The sequence below is a fragment of the Lissotriton vulgaris genome, chromosome 3_1, assembly GCF_964263255.1.
Source record: "Lissotriton vulgaris chromosome 3_1, aLisVul1.2, whole genome shotgun sequence".
NCBI lineage: Eukaryota > Metazoa > Chordata > Amphibia > Caudata > Salamandridae > Lissotriton > Lissotriton vulgaris.
In genome coordinates this window covers 511,816,098-511,834,489 of record NC_141689.1, presented here as the reverse complement: position 1 = coordinate 511,834,489, position 18,392 = coordinate 511,816,098, and the positions used below count along the sequence as shown (strand labels likewise).

The window sequence follows — 18,392 nt, the reverse complement described above, 5'->3', positions numbered from 1 at the left end:
TGGTGTTCGGAACAGGGCTTACACCCTCTACGGGTCACCCCAGTGCAGCTGCTACCGTACCTCCTCCACCTGGCTCAATCGGGGCTGGCTCACGCCTCCATTAAGGTTCATCTGGCTGCGATTTCTAGATTCACCAGGACCTCATCAGGGCCTTCACTATGGTCCAGTCGGCTGATAAAGCAATTTCTGAAGGGGCTCTACAGATCCTTTCCGAGGCCTCGGAAAGTCCCTCCAACCTGGCAGTTGAACTTGGTGCTCAACCAACTCATGAAACACCCATTCGAGCCCATACACCGGGCCTCTCTCAAACATCTCTCCTGGAAAACGGCACTCCTGCTCGCCCTGACGTCCGCCAGGAGGGTCAGCGAACTTCAGGCGCTGTCTATTCAGGAACCGTATCTCCAATTCAGGCACGACCGAGTGGTACTCAGGCCCAACCCTAAATTCATACCTAAAGTGCCTTCAGACTTTCATCTGAACGAACCAATTGTCCTCAAGTCCTTTTTTGCGAACCCTTCCACAGCGGCAGAAAGGGCGCTGCATTCCTTGGACCTTAAAAGATGTCTCAAATTCTACTTGGACAGAACCAAAGATGTACGAAAGTCTTCTCAACTGTTTGTAGCCTACAGCAACCCGCGAATGGGTTTGCCCCTAACAAAACAGAGCATCTCCCGCTGGATTTCATCAGCGATTGCGTTTTGCCATGATCAGGCCGGACGGCCTTTAACGGACCGAGTGGCTGCCCACTCTACCAGAGCGATGTCCGCGTCGGCGGCGCTCTTCGCTGGAGTGACGGTCCTGGACATTTGCCGAGCGGCGACCTGGAAGTCCCCGCACACCTTTTCCAGGCATTACTGCCTGGACATCGAACTGCAGAAGGATGCTGCAGTGGGACAAGCGGTGCTGCGCCATCTCTTCCAATAAGGTGAGCCTTACCTCGTCCCGCCATCCAGGTATGCACATTCTTCATGGTTTTTCTGCTATATGCATGACTGTATATTACCATGTTCTCTCATGTTGTCTGTAATTTATGCAGATCTGCTGGAGGTGAGAATGTGCTGTACCATTATGCATGTATAACTGCTGGCTACTCTGATTCAGGCATGTGAATCTATGAAAGACACCCAAATACTGGATAAGAAATGCGTTACTTACCTGTAACAGCAGTTATCCAGTATTGGTGTCTTTCATAGATTCACATGCAACCCTCCCGCCTCCCCGGTAAGGACTCACGTACCTCTATGTCTAGTTGCGACACCCTAGCTGGGTGCGTACGAAAATCTGAGGGACGGAGGCTCCTCCCGGGAAGGTTCTAGAGGGAGGTCGGAGCTGATTGGCTAACTATGAGAGTTCGGTCCTTTTTACATAAGGACGTGGAAAGGCCCCAAAGGGGAGGCCCTTCGGCCTATGTTCTCTATGTATGTCCTTAGGACATTACTTTTTTATGTACCGGAGGCTCCCGTCTCGGCGACGGGGAATGATTCAGGCATGTGAATCTATGAAAGACACCAATACTGGATAACTGCTGTTACAGGTAAGTAACGCATTTCTTACAATCAAGTATTTTTCATACAAAGTTCAGATGCGTTTGTTCAGACAGAGTCCAATGCGCGATAGCTTAAGGAGTCGAGGCACCCGCTGCCAAAGCGGCCTGCAGGTCTCAGGTTTTAATCTCTGCACGATCTGCTTTTAATGCTTCTGAAGGGTCATAGCATTCATGCTGCTACATTGGTATAACAGTAAGCTCTGCCATTTTCTGGTCCATTGAGCCAGGAAAACTAGGATGGATACTAGGATAAAAACTTGGTGGATGAGTTCATTCACCAAGGTTAATAGAAGCAGAGTCTGGCCTCTTAGATAAAATACAAAGGATTGTATTCTGGAAGGCCGATAGCGCTGCCAACCAGATGTATGGTCAAAGGCACACTTCTAACTCGCCAAACTGCACACTGATAACCCACATTTATTTGTGTTGAAAAGGCTGGAAAGACTTGTTGGGCGCTAAATAAATCGTGTACTAAATGTGGTGAATGCAGAGAGACAGCCGCGTTAGAGAGGGCCCTTTAAATGTGTCCGGCTGTTACCTGGAGCAAGGAGCCTTGAAACAGACATGCACTCTCCTCCCTTCTGTGGGCTTTTCTCACACAGTCTGGGGCAGTCAGTGAAGGCGGGGCAGCAATTCAGGTCACTCCAAGTATGCTACAAATGGAGTGTGGCGGTCAGATCAGCACATCACGAAGAGGTGGTGCACTCAGGAAAGTAGGTAGCAGTAGTGTTGCCCCATCTCCTTGCTCCTTTCAAAGGCTGCTGAGGAGTAGTGGGGCTAGCCCTGGGCATGTGAAGACAGAACATGCATGCGCCTCTCAGGGGCTGCTGAAGTGCATGGGGGCACGCGGAGTAAAGGTGCAGGGTAGAAAGTGTTGGCCATGCTTTCGTATGCACAAAATTGCATCGCTGTCCCTGTTTCAACTTCATACATTGTTGGAGAATGCATGGGTGGCCTCCAGCCACAACCTCATACCTGGTAGTGGAAGTCTGCAGGTTTTGGGTGAGGCAGAGTTTTGATTTTCCTCTTTGTCTGCCGTGAGTGGGTGCTCTGCGGGGCTCAACTTCAGGGTAAGGATGAGGAGTAGCTTGGAAACTAGATGACCAAGAGCCTGGGCATGCCAGCCAACCAGGTAGTGGAGCGTGGAGGTCCTGGTTCTCATCCACGTGCTTCCGCCTCCTCTTTTGCTCTTAGCTGCACAGGGCACTTTAAATTTGAGTGGAGGTGAGCAGGTGGATAACAACGCAGAAATGTTCAAAACCGTGAAGCCAAAATAAAAGAGCAGATGGCTTAGGGTGGTGGTGACCCTGCGAGACATCCGCCTTATTTTGTGACCAACAGAGTGGTCATAAGTACTGCAGTGGCGTAACAAAACTTTAGCCTCCCCTTGCAAAGTACATGGAGCCTGCCCCGACCGCCCTGCAAAATACATGGACCTCGACCCCACCTCCCTGCAAAGTACATGGAGCTCGCCCCCACCGTCCTGCGAAGTGCATGGAGCTCGCCCCACTGCCCTTCAAAGTACATGAAGCGCGCCCACGCCCTACACCCGCCCGCACTGCAGGGGCCTTTGCAGTGGCGGCTGGTGACATTTGAAAGTGGTGGGCCGTAAAATGATTGGCATACTGCCCCGTTGCGAGCGAGCGCAGTGGGACGCATAATGTTGCACACTAAAGACTGACAGCGTGACAGCCAAAAGTTCAGGGACTCAGGAAAGAACCAGACGTCCCTTCAGCCAAGAGCATCGTTGACGCCGGGCAGTGTTTAATTTAACTGTGGGCTCAGATTGCCATTTTAATTGGACTCCTACCATCGCGTTGTAGACAATCCCGGGTTCCTCTTAGGCATGTACGCTCGTTTTACCTAATGTAACCAGCGTGGGTAGCAGCTAGTTGGATCGATAAAATACTACCTTTTATTCGATTCTGAAACGACACAGGCGGCCTGCCTGCTGGTAACTCGGTCTCAAAAGAGTTATTGAAACCGCTAGTACAGTTACTCTGGCAGGGCTGGGTAGCTTGGACTTGCTTGCTTTTTACCAGTGAGACCCTGAGGAACCCTATGGAAATGAGAAATTACTGAGGGACTGAGGCCCCGAGAGCTGTAAATTGCAGCTGTTACTGTTGCAAAAACGGGCATTCACATGTTCATCATTGCAAGCGCACACAACATGCGAGGAAGAAACAATGCTGGCGGCCCTTTAGTTGATAGGAAGTGCATTCAGCATTACAATAGACAGGGTCAATAAAGCGCCTAGAGTGAAAGTATGGAAGGGTAGCAGGCTCTAGAAATCACAGATGGATTAAGTTCATCAGTGCAGATGTACAGGATTTAAAATGTTCCTCATCCATCACATTTTCGTTGTCTGTCTACAGGTCGCGCATCATATTTCTCCACATAATTATATCAAATCCAACCACGCCCATATTAGCAGTAAGATATCCCTGCAGCTGGTCTACTACTAGAATACAAGACATAGGTTTTATTAGAGGGGTATTAATTTCGGCAATTTGTCAAAATAATATATGCAGGCAACGTTTCGTGTCAAGATCTTTGTACAGTAGGGAACTCTGCTGGGCCTAGCATTCTAAATACAATAAATCAGAAATTAACATATTCGGCATCAATTAGAAACTATATAAACTATACAAACACCTTCACAAACCCGAAGCTTCTCCAAGTTTTACTCTCTCTTTTTGTCTGATAATTAACTTGCAAAATCATGAAGAATCATTAATTTATAGTGCCAGGACACTTTCTGATCGAATGGCACGTATTTCACGACCCTTTAATGCGAATCGTGCTAAAAAATAAATGGCAAAGTAAGGAAATCCCTGTTTTTGGGTTAACAGGAGAACGTATTACAAAGAATAGTCAGTGCAGCCTTGCAAAGAACGGTTGGTCTAGGCACGCCAGACCATGGTTATCTGTTGTTTTCTCTGGGGGCAGATTGTTCAAGCCGCCTGCGCTAAAAGTTATAAATCATGACGCATAGGTATTTTTTATTACCGATTTTGCCGCGTGAATGAGTAACATGCTCTCGCGTTGCAGACAACACACACACATGCACAACAGACAACACTCAAAGAAATGTATTAAATTTCACACACGCATACACACAAACACATCCATTCACGACAAAACTCTCCATCAAACATTCATGCATACACGCACGCTCGCACAAAACACTTTAAAATAAAAGAAAAACACACACACACTCTTATAGGTGCACTGATACAGCCCTGCGGTGCCTTCTGCTGCTGCAGAACTGAACCTTGAAGTTCCAGTACTGGGCCACATAAAAAGACCTCTGCACCAATCCTACTCCTGGCCCTGGGGTGCTGTGTCTCCTACTACTTCAGCACTGGAACCCTACACACAACACAACATCCCTGCAACGTCCGTATGAGCCGAGAAGATAGCTCAGTTAATAATGTGGTCCTTGCTAGAATCCGGGGATGGCATGAATGCCACTGCTTCGATTCCCGGTTCCTCTCAGCCTTTCATCTTTCCGAAGTCGATCAAATGAGTTAAGTAGTAATTAAATTACACCTATTCTGAATACCTAGAAAGTAACAATACAAACGAAAGCGGTGGTGACAGAAATGTGTTCATTATTAATCTTAGTTACAGGAATACCCGGAGTCCTGCAGCTGGGGGATCCAAGTAGCGCACAGCTCACCCCGTACTGGTACGGACATGCCAAGGCCCTTAGTGAACCCTAACCCGTTTGCTTCGCCTGACCTCCACTGATAACTGTACACCGGGGGCCCCTTGTGGTTGTGTTTACCAGGGCCAGCCCTTCCGTCACCGTGGGGTAGCACGAGTGTGGCCTGGCGCTAGACAGGCCTGCTGCTGCTGCTGACAGGGGCACGAGGACACGGCTCATTTTAATTACAATCTTTAGCAGTATGTGAACTTGTGAAGTATACCAGTGCAGGAAAGAGACAGCCAGGATGTCTCGTACCTTACCTTGCTTGCTCCTGGTTCCGGTCCGCGCCACCTCTGGGCTCTGCTCTGCTCCCCTCACATGTATCACGTCACAGGCTCACAGTCACAGCCCCTCTCAGCCAATCCTGGCGCCAGGGGGGGCACAGGCCTTCTCGCCCGTAGCACGCCCATTAGGAGGCCAAAGGGCTCCTAATGGGCATGCGCAACCAAGCAAAAACACAAGTGCGCCTGAGTGGACACGTGCGAAATTTCACCCTCCGTCCCCACTCATGCGCACTTGTGGTGCTGCTGCATGTCCCCTAGCCTGGTGACGCCTGACAAATGACGGCAGACCGCCCGCCCCCTTCAGGGCGGTCTGGCATCTTGCAGTTAGTTGAGATCTTCTCGGAGCCCTCGCCCGGCGTCTTTGAACTGATTCACTTCAAAGACGGGCTGCGGCTGAGCGCGGGGGATGGGGGGGGGGGCAACGCCCCAACGCCCATAATGGACGGACCGCCTTACGCCACTGAAGCACTGGAGGCAGGTCATCAGATCAAAATCGGGGCCTTCATAGGTAGCGCTTTCACATTCCAATGTCCCTGCGAACAGGGGAGATGCACTGACATTTTTTTACACCCCATGTCCCTCAACCTGGTCACTACCTATGCCCATGCGGCAATGGGCAAGCTATGTAGATGGACTGAATGAACTGAGACCGATCCTATATGTCAGTGATTCCTAATATTTGTACTTCTGTGAACCCCACTGAATTATTACTGGGATCCAGGGAAGACCCCACAGAGTGATTATTAGAAGTTAAGAACTCCTGGTTTAAGCAATTTCTAGGATTTGAACCTTAACATAATATACAAAACTACCAAAACAAGTATAAACCAAACAAATGGTCATATATTGAAATATTTTGTTCAATTCACCATCAAAGAGAGAAACATATTTTGCATTTTCAATTTTATTTTATTTATATATATTTTATTTACTGTAATATATATTTTGTAATATTATTTAATCTTGAAACACAGTGGCGGACCCCCTGAGTAGGCCTTGCGAACCCCAGTAGTCTTCTGACCACAGATCACTGCTCTATGTTATAGAATATTTTAGTGCTCCATACACGTCATTCAAAAACCTACCTTTCTATCAGGTATTCTTTGTCTGAATTGTTTTAAGATAAAATGTGCAACTGCTTAAAATTCACTAAATATTTTCCTGAATATTTATTTAGTCGAGCATGGAGATGTTTTGTCATTCATTGAATCTATAAATTTACTAGGGCAAAACCTGAACTTCATACAGGTTTGTTTATGAATACCTTTTCCCTTTTCCTCACAGATTGTTGGAAATCTGCTGTATTATCGTTACATGAACCCAGCCATTGTTGCCCCCGATGGTTTTGATATCATTGACATGACGGCCGGAGGCCAGATCCACTCAGACCAGAGGAGGAACTTGGGCTCTGTAGCAAAGGTCTTGCAGCACGCGGCGTCCAACAAACTCTTCGATGGTGAAAACGCACATCTGTCGTCGATGAACTCTTATCTGTCGGACACATATGAGAAGTTCAGGTGCGCCATGTTTGTTGTGTTAGCAGATAAATATATTTTAAACAACCACATTACATGTTCCGAAAATAATTGATTAAAAAATAAATATCAAATTGTGTCTTAACTATAAACATATTTGCGCATAAGTAAAAATGATATCTGGGTTACGTCTTAAAATAGTCTAGCTTGAACTAACATGATTCCTTTATCACGGTGTTGCTTTCATATTTTCTTTTTATATATTGCATGACCAGGGGCACTGTGGTTTCCAAGGAGTAAGTAAGACCCTGTTGGAAAAGCTACCTCTCAAAACGGTGGGAGCCTAAATGCCAAGATGTAACTCACTAGCCGCAGAGTCTGGTCTTCAGGGCCGGACTGGCCATAGCAAGCAACGGGCAATCCCCCGTGCGCCGCATGGGTGGGGGCCGGTTTTGGGCCCCAGGGGTGGGGGGGTTTGTTACAGGGCTGCAAAATCGTCCCTGTACCAAAATCGACCTCGGCAAAGAGTTCGGCGCCACCTCCAACTCCACCTTGAGTGTGGGGGGTTGGGCGGCCGAGCACTTTGCCAGGGCCGGTTGTCGTTCCCAGTCCGGCCCTGCTGGTCTTCATTAGCCAGGCTCCCATCATTTGTCACAGTTCAGAGACAGGTAGACCCTAACCAGGGTCTCTCCAAGAGCCTGGATCTTCCTCTAGTTCAGGGGTCCTCAACCTTTTCTGTAACAAGAGCTACTTATGTTCAATGGAAATCATGCCGAGCTACTATTATTAGTAGTGTGGTAATAGTGAGCACATCAGCCTAGGTTATGTTAGAGGCCACCCGTGCAAGATTTCCAGCAGTGGCTACCTCAGTGCATGAGGCAAAGGTTGCTAGCAGTAATGTGAAAGTCTTTATCTGTTTGAAACCCCTCGATCGGGTTAATACACGACAGCCGCAGCTGCAATGCCTCTGCTGTTATAGTTATCATTTCAGTAACAAGTCTCCCCAGCACCTCATGATTTATTCCACAACTATCAGCTTTAGATATATTTTGGAAATCCAGATATTGGTCTACACACATCAGGTAAACACATGCGTTCTGAAAATACACACATTTTTGTCTCCGGTACATGCTTTTTCAATTTTGGGACATATAGAATAATTCAACAAAGCAGAAGCATCTGCTTTAGGAGGCTGAGCTGCATAGAGGAGAGCTACCAGTATCTCCTGAGCTACTGGTTGGAGAAGCCGGCCCTAGTTCATATAGAATGGTACGTTGTTCAACCACCGATGCAGATCTAGGTGCCACATTAGTCCTACTTCCTCTTGTCAAGGACACCACTTGGCCTTGGTATCTAAAGTAGAGCTGTTACATGGGGAAAGCTGGACTTCTACTGGTATTACTCTTTGTTCGGTGGCAGGTTAGGCGAACCAACACCACTGCCACATGCTCAGTTTTGCCTGGTGTTGGATTTCTACTACCCCTGTCATTCCCATAATGTCTTAGATTTTCAAAGCCTAGTTGCTGACGATCATTGGCATGGTTGCTCCACAGATGTGCTTATACACCTCTTTATGGACAAACTTCTCTGTCCAAGTCTGACCTCAATACCTGATGATTCTGGCACCGATACTGCTAACACTTCGTAATCATCTGTGATAAACAAATGTTGGCCTCAGATTTCCATTAACTGCTCCAGTCTTTATTCCTAATCTAAAATTAGACCAAGACTGTGTTTTGTGACTTTGGACCTCCTGCAACACCAACACATGCTGTGATCTGCCAACAGTGTCATAGGCAAACCACTCATATGGTCCGAACTCACCTCAAGCATGAGTGTGCCTTGTGGATTCAGGCAGGTTCTCATTACCTCAGTTTAGCAATTCAGACACAAAATCGAGGAAATACTTCGTTAGCGTTTTCACTTCTACAAACCCTCTTCGCCTGGCTATGAGCAGAATTGAAGTTCATTGGGGAGGACGTCTCCTATGGATACACTGTTCCAGGCGCAATTGTAGTAGCTACGGGTTGTGGTTCTACTCAATCAGCTGTACCAGTCTTGACATGGCATCTGCCCTCGAAACAACGTTTTTTGAGTTAGAATGGTATCATTGGGCCTTAAGGTTTGCATTGGTTCTTTCGCTGAGCCTTGCAAACTACTTGCTGGCGCCTAGAATGTCGCCGGTACACCTGAATTTTGCAGAACTCAGTCTCACAAGATCCAGACTCTCCAAATCCGCACAATATTACAAGCCCTTCCTCAGAGCCACTTTGGCAGTGAAAAAGAGGAACAATAATGACACTGACGGGCCATCTGCCACTTTACTACATACAAGTTTGTCTTTTATTACATTACGCCTTTGCCATATTATTATGCTGACTCTTTTCCAATAAACACTTAAAAAAAATACATTAGTCCGATTGGGGATTTGCTCTCAACTAAACAGGCCCATGTTTTTACATTTTTATAATATTTGCACACACCAAGTTCCTGATGCTTCGATTGGTTATTAACATTTGTCAATTTTAATTCAAACCAATTGGTATTAAGCTGCAGCAGGGCCAAAATTGTTGGAAGTTGTAACAGCAGACGCCATAGACTGCAGATGTTCTCACATCTGGACGACAGGTCAAAGCTCCCTCACAGGCACGCGTTTGCAGCTATGTAGATATTGCTGCTGCGACATCCTGAAAAGCTGTCTCCCCAATTCTGGTGGAGGGATGTCTTAATATGTGTTTTTTTTTATTTTGTGGAACGCGAGCATGACCCTGGCCAAGGGTGCTAGAGCGCTTTATATATTATAGAAACAAATAGTATTTATAACAAGAGAAATTATGCAAACCAATACAAAGAACAGAATACTGGATATTTAACAGGTGTAGTCCTCTATATCAGGAGCCTAGGTAAGCGGGTGATGAGTAGGTGACTCAACAGACTGCTAAAAGAGAATAAAGGAAGTGGCTGATCTTGGTTTGAAGGTAATTCCAGATCTATAGGACATTACTGGAGAAAATACGTTTAGTGGGACAACTTTTATCAGGTTGGGAAGAGCAAGGCAAAAGGAAGGTTTACCTCTTAGGGCTGCTTCCTCCTTCAAGAATAGCATGGTCGGACTGGCCTTTTGGGCAACCTGGAAGTACCAGAAGGGCCAGTCTGAAAGGTTCGTGTGTGGACAAGATTTGTGGCTGTGAGTTGCAGGTTGTGTGGTGTTCTAATACATTTTGATGCATTAATGTGCTGCTGCAAGGCACTGCATGTATAACGGTGCCAATTTTGAAATAGAGCGAGTAACAGTGCCTAAAGTTCTAAACCGAAGTTCGTGGCAGATGCATTTAAATGACGGTGCACCTTATACCAAGTCTGCGCAGTCTTAAATTGACCTCCTGGTTCTTCGATCCGCTGTCAGACACTCCCTGCCTCTTTATCTCACTCTTGCAGGTTTTTACCAGGAAATGCTTGGTATTGGAATTATTCTGCGATGATAGCAACATTTTTGGGTCAACAATAAGAGCTATGGACTTGGTGGAAGAGCCTGATGAGGTGGGCTTGGAAATGCACACTGAATACTGTTAGGCTTTATTCCCCAGCTAATATAAAAACAGCAGAATTGACCTTGCTTAACTGGTTACCTCTCAAAGCTTGCAGAACATAAAGACTGCATTTATCAGCTAAAAAGCACTTGTCCTGAAACTTTCCAGGAAGGATGTTGTGATTAACTCCACAAAATACACTAGAGAGACAGAGTAATACGAGGAGGCAAATGTTCCCTTTGAAACGACTTGAAATAAGATATCCATTTTGAAAAGGCTTATTTCAGTGCTGTGTCCTGACCTAAATCTAGATTGAGGGAACAGTGCTTAATTTGAGGCAGTGATTTCCGGTGTCAGCACTGGCCCTTGATTGTCATTACTAGCACCTATGACAAACTGCAGCATGGGGGCGCTGTCTAATTTAGAGAGGATCACAACAGTTGTTTATTGATTAAATGTACATTAAACATTTCTAATACCTGCTGCCCAAGCAATTCTTATAGCCTTGAGGGTGTGGAATAGTTTGAATTGTCACATCTGTAGGAGTGTGATGGTCATTACTTGTGTTGATATAGCATTGGCAGTGCTGGAAGGGGCAATGGTTGGTACATGCTGCAGCGGCCTCCTGACGACGGCCTGACACTTATGTTTTCTTCCAAATTTAAGCACTGGAGAACAGATAGCAAAATCTAGACAATGAATTACCAGTCTAGATCGGATAGGTGAGCGGTGTGAGGGTTATTGAGGCAGAAGTATCCTGAGGGGGCGAGAAGGCGTCTCTGCTTAGGGGAAATGAATTGATAGGTGGGCATGCCTGCCTTGTGTTGTACTCATTGATACAACTTAATAAAAAAATTATTGAAACATAAATCCAGATGATTGAAAGCCCTTGGAGTTTGTTGTTGGCAATGTGTTAATTGATTTGGACAGCCACATATTTTCTAGTATTTTTGTAAAGGAATAGTAGTCCAGTAATACCTCGGAAGTTCTCAGATTTCTTTGGGTCAACATCTGCCACCTTAATTAGTGGCCTAACATGACTGGCTTTGAGAGTTACCATTGTAGAGAAAGGTGTTGATTACATTAAGTCGCAGAGGCATAACAGCATGTCTGCATTCTCTGCTCACACTGACTTTAGCAGTTGGTACCATGTTCATAGCTCACATGATGTTAGCTCATAGTTCATAGCTCACATGATGTCAGCTCATAAAACAAGCACTGGCTAAGCCAATTGGTTTTGCATATGCGAAATCTATTGACTTTTTTTTAACATGTTCCACAGCAGTTGATCTTATAGTAAGAAAAAAAAGCGCTAAGACGTGGGTAATACTCGCTGCTTCATATTGCTTCTTTTTTTTACTGCGTCATTGCATTTAAAAAAAAAAAACGTTAATATATGTTGCACAGCAGCTCAGCTACCAATAACAAAACCAATAGATTTCACATAGGCAAAATCTATTTGGTTTTTAGGTTTCACCTGCCCAGCACTTGCGCTGTGCTTGCAAAATCTCTTGTAAATAAAAAAATCTAAAAAGGGATTAGAGCACCCCAATTACTTACCATTGGTTGGCTTCAAAGGCACCTTCATTTTGTTGCTTCTTACTGGCCAGGCCTCTTGGTTTGGCCTTCTCTTCTTTTCTGGCTGCCCGCTGTCCCATCACTTCTTTGGTGCTAACCCCAGCTCCCTCCCTTCTCCCGCTGACCGATTCCCGTGGTCCACTGCACCCACTCCCACTTTGCTTGCCCTGTTCACTGACGCTGTCCCTGCTTGCCCCATCTTTGCTTGTCTGCCCCCTTTGTCGTATTTTATAGTATATTTTCCTATTTAGCACTCTGTTTATGTTTTAAATTATGTCCCTTCCACTCCACACGCATACCTTTGTTGCTTGACCTGTCCCTCACTTCATATTTCTCCCATCCCTGTTTTCTCCCTCCCTGACCAGTTACTTTCACCATTCCACTCCTGCTCTCTTTCCATTCGTCGACTTGCTTTCACCTAAAATGCTTTTCATGCTTAGGCATTCACTGAAGCGGACAGCAAGTATTTGTAGGAGTTGCAAACAGTGGTGACTCCTCCGCAATGGTGGAGGAGCATCACTTCACTGCCTGGCTCAGAGCCAGCACCTGAAAAATAAAACGATGTTCTTGTATAGTTTTATTTTTCATTTGCTGGCCCTGAGCCAGCTTGTTCAGGGAGGGGCGGGGCATGGCAGAAGGAGTGCAATTTGCACTCACTAAGGGGGCATGTGTGTTTGGTCGCCTGTGTCAGGCCGGCCAAACACCCATGCGCTCTTAGGTTTGCTCAATTCAGCTGGGCTGGAGAAACCCCACGGACTCCCTGTACTGAGCGGAGCATCTTTTCAGCCCGCTCAGGCCAATCCTTGTGCTGCTCTCATAAGAGCAGCATGGGGGACTGCACAGGGAGTCTGTCCCTTGGGCTGCTGGGCCCAGGAAGAGCACAGGAGGTGTGACACGGGAGTTGGCTGATATCCTACAGTAAGTTTTATTTTTATTTTTTATTATTATTATTAACAACGCCCTCCACCTGGCCCACCACCCTTTGTTTATGGCGGCCGCCACTGGTTCCACAACTGACATGGAAAACATCTGCGTGTAAATGCACTGTTTTCTCCGTCTTGCACCAGCAAGTGCCAAGGATCTGGACTTTTGACTCTATATCGTACAAAACCCTAATAACCAAATGACCTCTGATCAAATGGTGCTAGCTTAGATAATGTTCTTCAATGGGTGAGTTCACTAGGAGCAGGGAAATAATCCAACTGGCACCACTGCTACGAGGGTGGGTTAGGTGGGCAGCGTGGTTCCCTTCATCGATCGGTTTCCTTTTAGTGCGCAGCCCAGCGGTCTGTCTCTGAGCGCGACCCGGGCCTGGTGGCACAGTGCTGAGAGAAGGGCTTTAAGTGGGATGGAAAAACAGGGGCAGGGGGCTGAGGGGTCTCTCAAAGGGGCTTGGCCAGTGTAATTAAGGGTATAGCTTAAAAACACGAATGCTAAAAATCTGTGCTTAGCGTAGTGTGCCGCCTGACTTGAATTTTGCTGTTTCTGTCATTGCATCCAGATATGTGATACAAGTAACATCATACCTAAAACAAGTCAGGACTATTTGCTTTGTTAATTGCATAAGATAAATAGGCGGCAACTATGGCTTGTATATAATATTGAACAAGCATTGGAAATGCAATAGGTCTCGCATTAGGCAAGTTTGAGCTATTGGTCTTATAAATGACTTTTTTTTTTATTTATGTGTTGTTTTTTAAAATATCTAAATTAATAGCTTTGTCATTTACAATGCCAATAGTTATAACTTTCGCAAATGTGACCCCTATAGCATTTGTAATGCAACATGTTTTGTATTTACGTGACTTAGATGTATTGATATTACAAATAACAATGGCTTTTAACTTTTTTTTTTTTTTCAAAACCGTGTTTATTAAGAGTTCAATCAAGATTCAGGACAGCCCTCCACAGTCAGGAGGAGACTGTCAGCGACACAGACAGAGAAAAGCATGGAAGCGAACTCAGGGTTTTATGAAAACAAAAGGGGCACGCCCCTAAACCCCCCAGCCCACCCATCCCCAACAGCATCCCCCAACACCCCTTCCGACTACCCACCCCTTATCCCACCCTAACCCAGTGCACGTGATCGCTAGTCAGCAACAGGAGACGGAAGCAATTTCAGAGTTGGCTAATAGCCTAGGGCCCGGGGTCCACAGCAAGGGCCAGCACATCATCAATGTCAGCTGGGGGATCGAGGTCCAGACCCCTGTAGTCTGCCCACCGCTTCCAGATCTTATAGTGTTTCCGGGGGCACCCCCTGGCCTCAAACACGGGTAGTTCTAAACCCATCAGATAGTCTAAACCTGCCTTCCACGCACTCAGGGGGGGGGGGGCACGTTCGCACTTCCACGCTTGGGCCAGGTCACGCTTAGCCACTACCAGTCCCAACAGGCTTTTAACTTTTTTAAATAATTATTACTTAAATAAAAGTGATTGTAATTTATAATGGCAATGGTTTGTAAATAACTTTAGTGAAGATTATGTTCATTGTATTTTATTGTGACGAAAATCCAAGAACAGAAGTGAAATATTAACCTCTTTTTTGACATTTGTAATAAAGCTTGAAACATTGAGAGAACATATTTGAACCAGTGATGCTGTGGTGATGCTGAGTGATGCTGTGGTTTGCGCTAAGTGATGCTGTGGTTGCGCTGAGTGATGCTGTGGTGCGCTGAGTGATGCTGTGGTTGCGCTGAGTGATGCTGTGGTTGCGCTGAGTGATGCTGTGGTTGCGCTGAGTGATGCTGTGGTTGCGCTGAGTGATGCTGTGGTTGCGCTGAGTGATGCTGTGGTTGCGCTGAGTGGTGCTGTGGTTGCGCTGAGTGGTGCTGTGGTTGCGCTGAGTGGTGCTGTGGTTGCGCTGTGGTTGCGCTGTGGTGGTGCTGTGGTGGTGCTGTGGTGGTGCTGTGGTGGTGCTGTGGTGGTGCTGTGGTGGTGCTGAGTGGTGCTGAGTGGGAGATGGGGAGAGGAAAAAAAGGAGAGCAGGGAGAGGGTAAAGAGATGGAGAGAGGAGAGAGAGAGCGGGGAGAGAGACGGAGACAGGAAGAGAGGGGAGGGAAGTGAGGAAAAAGGGAGAGAGGGAAAAGGAGAGAGGGTAGAGGGAGAGAGGGAGGGGAAGAAGAGAGGAGGAGGAAGAGAGCGAAGGACGGAGGGGGGAGAGAGGGGAGGGAGAGAGAGGAGAGCAGGCAGAGGGGGAGATGGGGAGAGGGAGAAAAAGGAGAGCAGGGAGAGGGAGAGGGTAAACAGATGGATGAGAGAGAAGGGGGGAGAGGAGAGAGGGGGAGAGAGAGACAGAGATGGGGAGAGAGGAGAGGGAAGAGAGGGAAAGGGAGAGAGGGAAGTGAGCGAAAGGGAGAGAGGGAAAAGGAGAGAGGGTAGAGGGAGAGAGGGAGGGGAAGAAGAGAGGAGGAGGAAGAGAGCGAAGGACGGAGGGGAGAGAGAGGGGAGGGAGAGAGGGAGAGAGAGAGGAGAGCAGGCAGAGGGGGAGATGGGGAGAGGGAGAAAAAGGAGAGCAGGGAGAGGGTAAAGAGATGGAGAGAGGAGAGAGAGGGGGAGAGAGGAGAGAGAGAGGGGGAGAGAGACTGAGACGGGAAGAGAGGATAGGGAAGAGAGGGAAAAGAAGAGAGGGTAGAGGGAGAGAGGGAGGGGAAGAAGAAAGGGGGAGGACGAGAGCGAAGGACGGAGGGGAGAGAGGCGAGGGAGAGAGGGAGAGAGAGAGAGAGGAGAGCAGGCAGAGGGGGAGATGGGGAGAGGGAGAAAAAGGAGAGCAGGGAGAGGGAGAGGGTAAAGAGGGAGAGAAGAGAGAGAGGGGGAGAGAGGAGAGAGAGACGAAGAGAGAGGAGAGAGAAGAGAGGGAAAGGGAGAGAGGGAAGAGAGGGAAAGGGAGAGAGGGAAGTGAGGAAAAGGGAGAGAGGGAAAAGAAGAGAGTTAGTTAAAGTCTGTTTAAAGCCCTATAGTCTCGCTCCGCTCAATGCGCATGCGCATTGATAGGTCACGAGACCTAATAAACCATTACATCAGCTCGACTTCAATCTGCAGATCTTGTGGGGTAAAGGATTTATGTGGGTCGAGTGGAACAATATCGAGCGACAGAAACAGCATCCCTCTTGTAGAAGATGGTGTTTTCACTAAAATGTGACCTAACTAAAATACATTAGTATGCATATTTCCATACACCATAATAAACCTATTTTAACTGAAAATCATCTTTACTCAACATATACATTTTGGTTTTTGTGTGAAAAGGCATGATCACTCATGATTATTGCTGCATAAAAATAAAATCCTAAGAAACACTACAAAACAGGAGTGAGCACTGTCGCAGGTGCAGTGTTTCTGCAGTGCTCTTGGCGGCGACTTTTAGTTACCAGGACAATCCTTGCACAATTGATCTCTGTGCAGGAGGAAGGATGAGGTGATGTGGTGCTTTTGGTCGGCATTAGTAATAATTGTGAATGTTTGAAGCTGATTAGGTATGCTCCAGCAACCCCGTACCCAAATCCACTGACTATTGACAGTCAGATAGGCTCATAGAATCTCTTCACTCCTTAAGCCTCATTTTCAGCTGCACTTGTGCTGCACGAACCTCTACTACAGTATCCATAGCTCTGAGCTCAGTTTCCACTCTGAGTACCAGCACTCTCCTAGCAGAAGTTCTGGTACTCAATGGGAGAACACTGAAGTGCCGGTAGTCAGTACCGGCGGGCACCAGCCCATTTAAAGCACAGGCTGCACAGCAGCGAGAACTCCTGTGCAACATGGCTTAAAGTAAAAAATAAATTTAAAAGTACTATGACGCGGCCAGCAAGGACTCTCTCATAGCACCCTTTTCCTACTTTAAGCATGTTGCACAGCAACCCATGCTGCAGTGCAATATCTAATAAAATGGCGCAGGTTGGAAGGGTGGGACAACAAGGAGGAGGGTGGGAAACACAGAGAGCTGGAGAGCGGTGTGAGAAACAGGGGGTTAGAAACCACAGCAAAGCGGGACGGGTGGGTTTAGAAACAAGGGACAGCAGTAGGGTGCCAAATGAAAGGTGCTTTGGCATCAACTTAGCATGGTCTGCGCTATATAAACCCTTATACCAGGTAAGAAATAAATAAAAATCAAATGCCCAGTATCAGTGTTAACAACTTCTAGTCTTCCCAGTTGCCTTCATTTAATGTCTATAGAAAAGCGTACAGTGCGTCTTATCAGCAGTAGTTCTCGTAGTAACATTCTGTATTCTTGCCCCATTGAGAAGCGGTCAAGGCACTAACGGTCTCGAGGGGACATTTTTCCTTCTCCACCAGGCAAAGTACTATACACAACAGACACCATTAGTGGGACTACAGTGATAGGAAGCCTGCAGTACATCACATTGCCACAAGAACACTACTAGAAATTTCATAATAGAAAGAAAGGCACCCCCGCTATGGAACGGGCAGCAAAATCAACAATTACATTAAATTAGAAAGGGTCTGTTGCACTTCGCGCAACTACCGAAACACCACAAGTCAGTCAGGCTTGTTGCGGGACAGAAAAGTTAATAGCGAAACACAAAGCTAAGAGAGCAGAACTCATGCCTGGAAGATCTGCTTGGTTATTTGTTTAAAGTGATTTATATTGGCTTTCCTTTCTACAAGATTCATCTGGAAGCAGCTAATGGTCAAAGTTTCACTGAAGGCGCGTATAAATTGAATCCTAAAACAAAGGTGAATGAACACAGGCGTGCTGGCCGCAGAACATGCAAATCGATTTAATGCAGCTGCACGCAAGACCACAGTATTGACATTTGATGGGAGTATACACTTATGAATTCTGTGAAACGTACCTGTGCCCTTCGGTGTACTTCTCTCTGCTAGAAAAATAAATACGTAAAGTACACTCTGAGAGCACCAGATATAGAAAAAGCTTCAAGCAGCTATGGCATTTCTTCAACAGGAAAGCGGATTTGGCTGGGGGGGGGAGAGGGGGAGGCGGTTTGTTTTAGAAACAGAGGAAAGCAGGAGGAGGGGGCAGTCGGTTTTAAAAGAAGAGCAAGCCGGTGGGTTTTAAAAATAATAGATGGGAGAGGGGGTGAAAGGAGGGCCCACAAATAAACAAGCAAAGGCATGAAGCAACTGAAGAAGGAAGAACGTAAGGATGGCAAAAAATAAATACATAAAACAAGAGGGCATTGCTGTGGGGAGGGGGGAGGAGAAATGCGACACGGCGGGCAGGGAAGGGGGCGGAGCGGGGAAAGCAGCGATGAGGGTGTGAAGCAGCAGGGGCCTTTGAAGTGAAGC

At 46.7% G+C, this 18,392-nt stretch overlaps 1 protein-coding gene across 2 annotated transcripts in view; it reads left to right on the top strand.

Annotated features, from left to right (window-relative positions):
* The window catches only part of IQGAP2 (IQ motif containing GTPase activating protein 2), a 1,114,959-nt gene that overhangs the window by 945,883 nt on the left and 150,684 nt on the right, over positions 1 to 18,392 (top strand). For both annotated transcript variants that reach the window (XM_086960756.1, XM_086960757.1), the window contains one exon: positions 6,827 to 7,059. In XM_086960756.1, the coding sequence (XP_086816882.1) occupies positions 6,827 to 7,059 (233 nt within the window). The remainder of the gene's footprint in view (positions 1 to 6,826; positions 7,060 to 18,392) is intronic.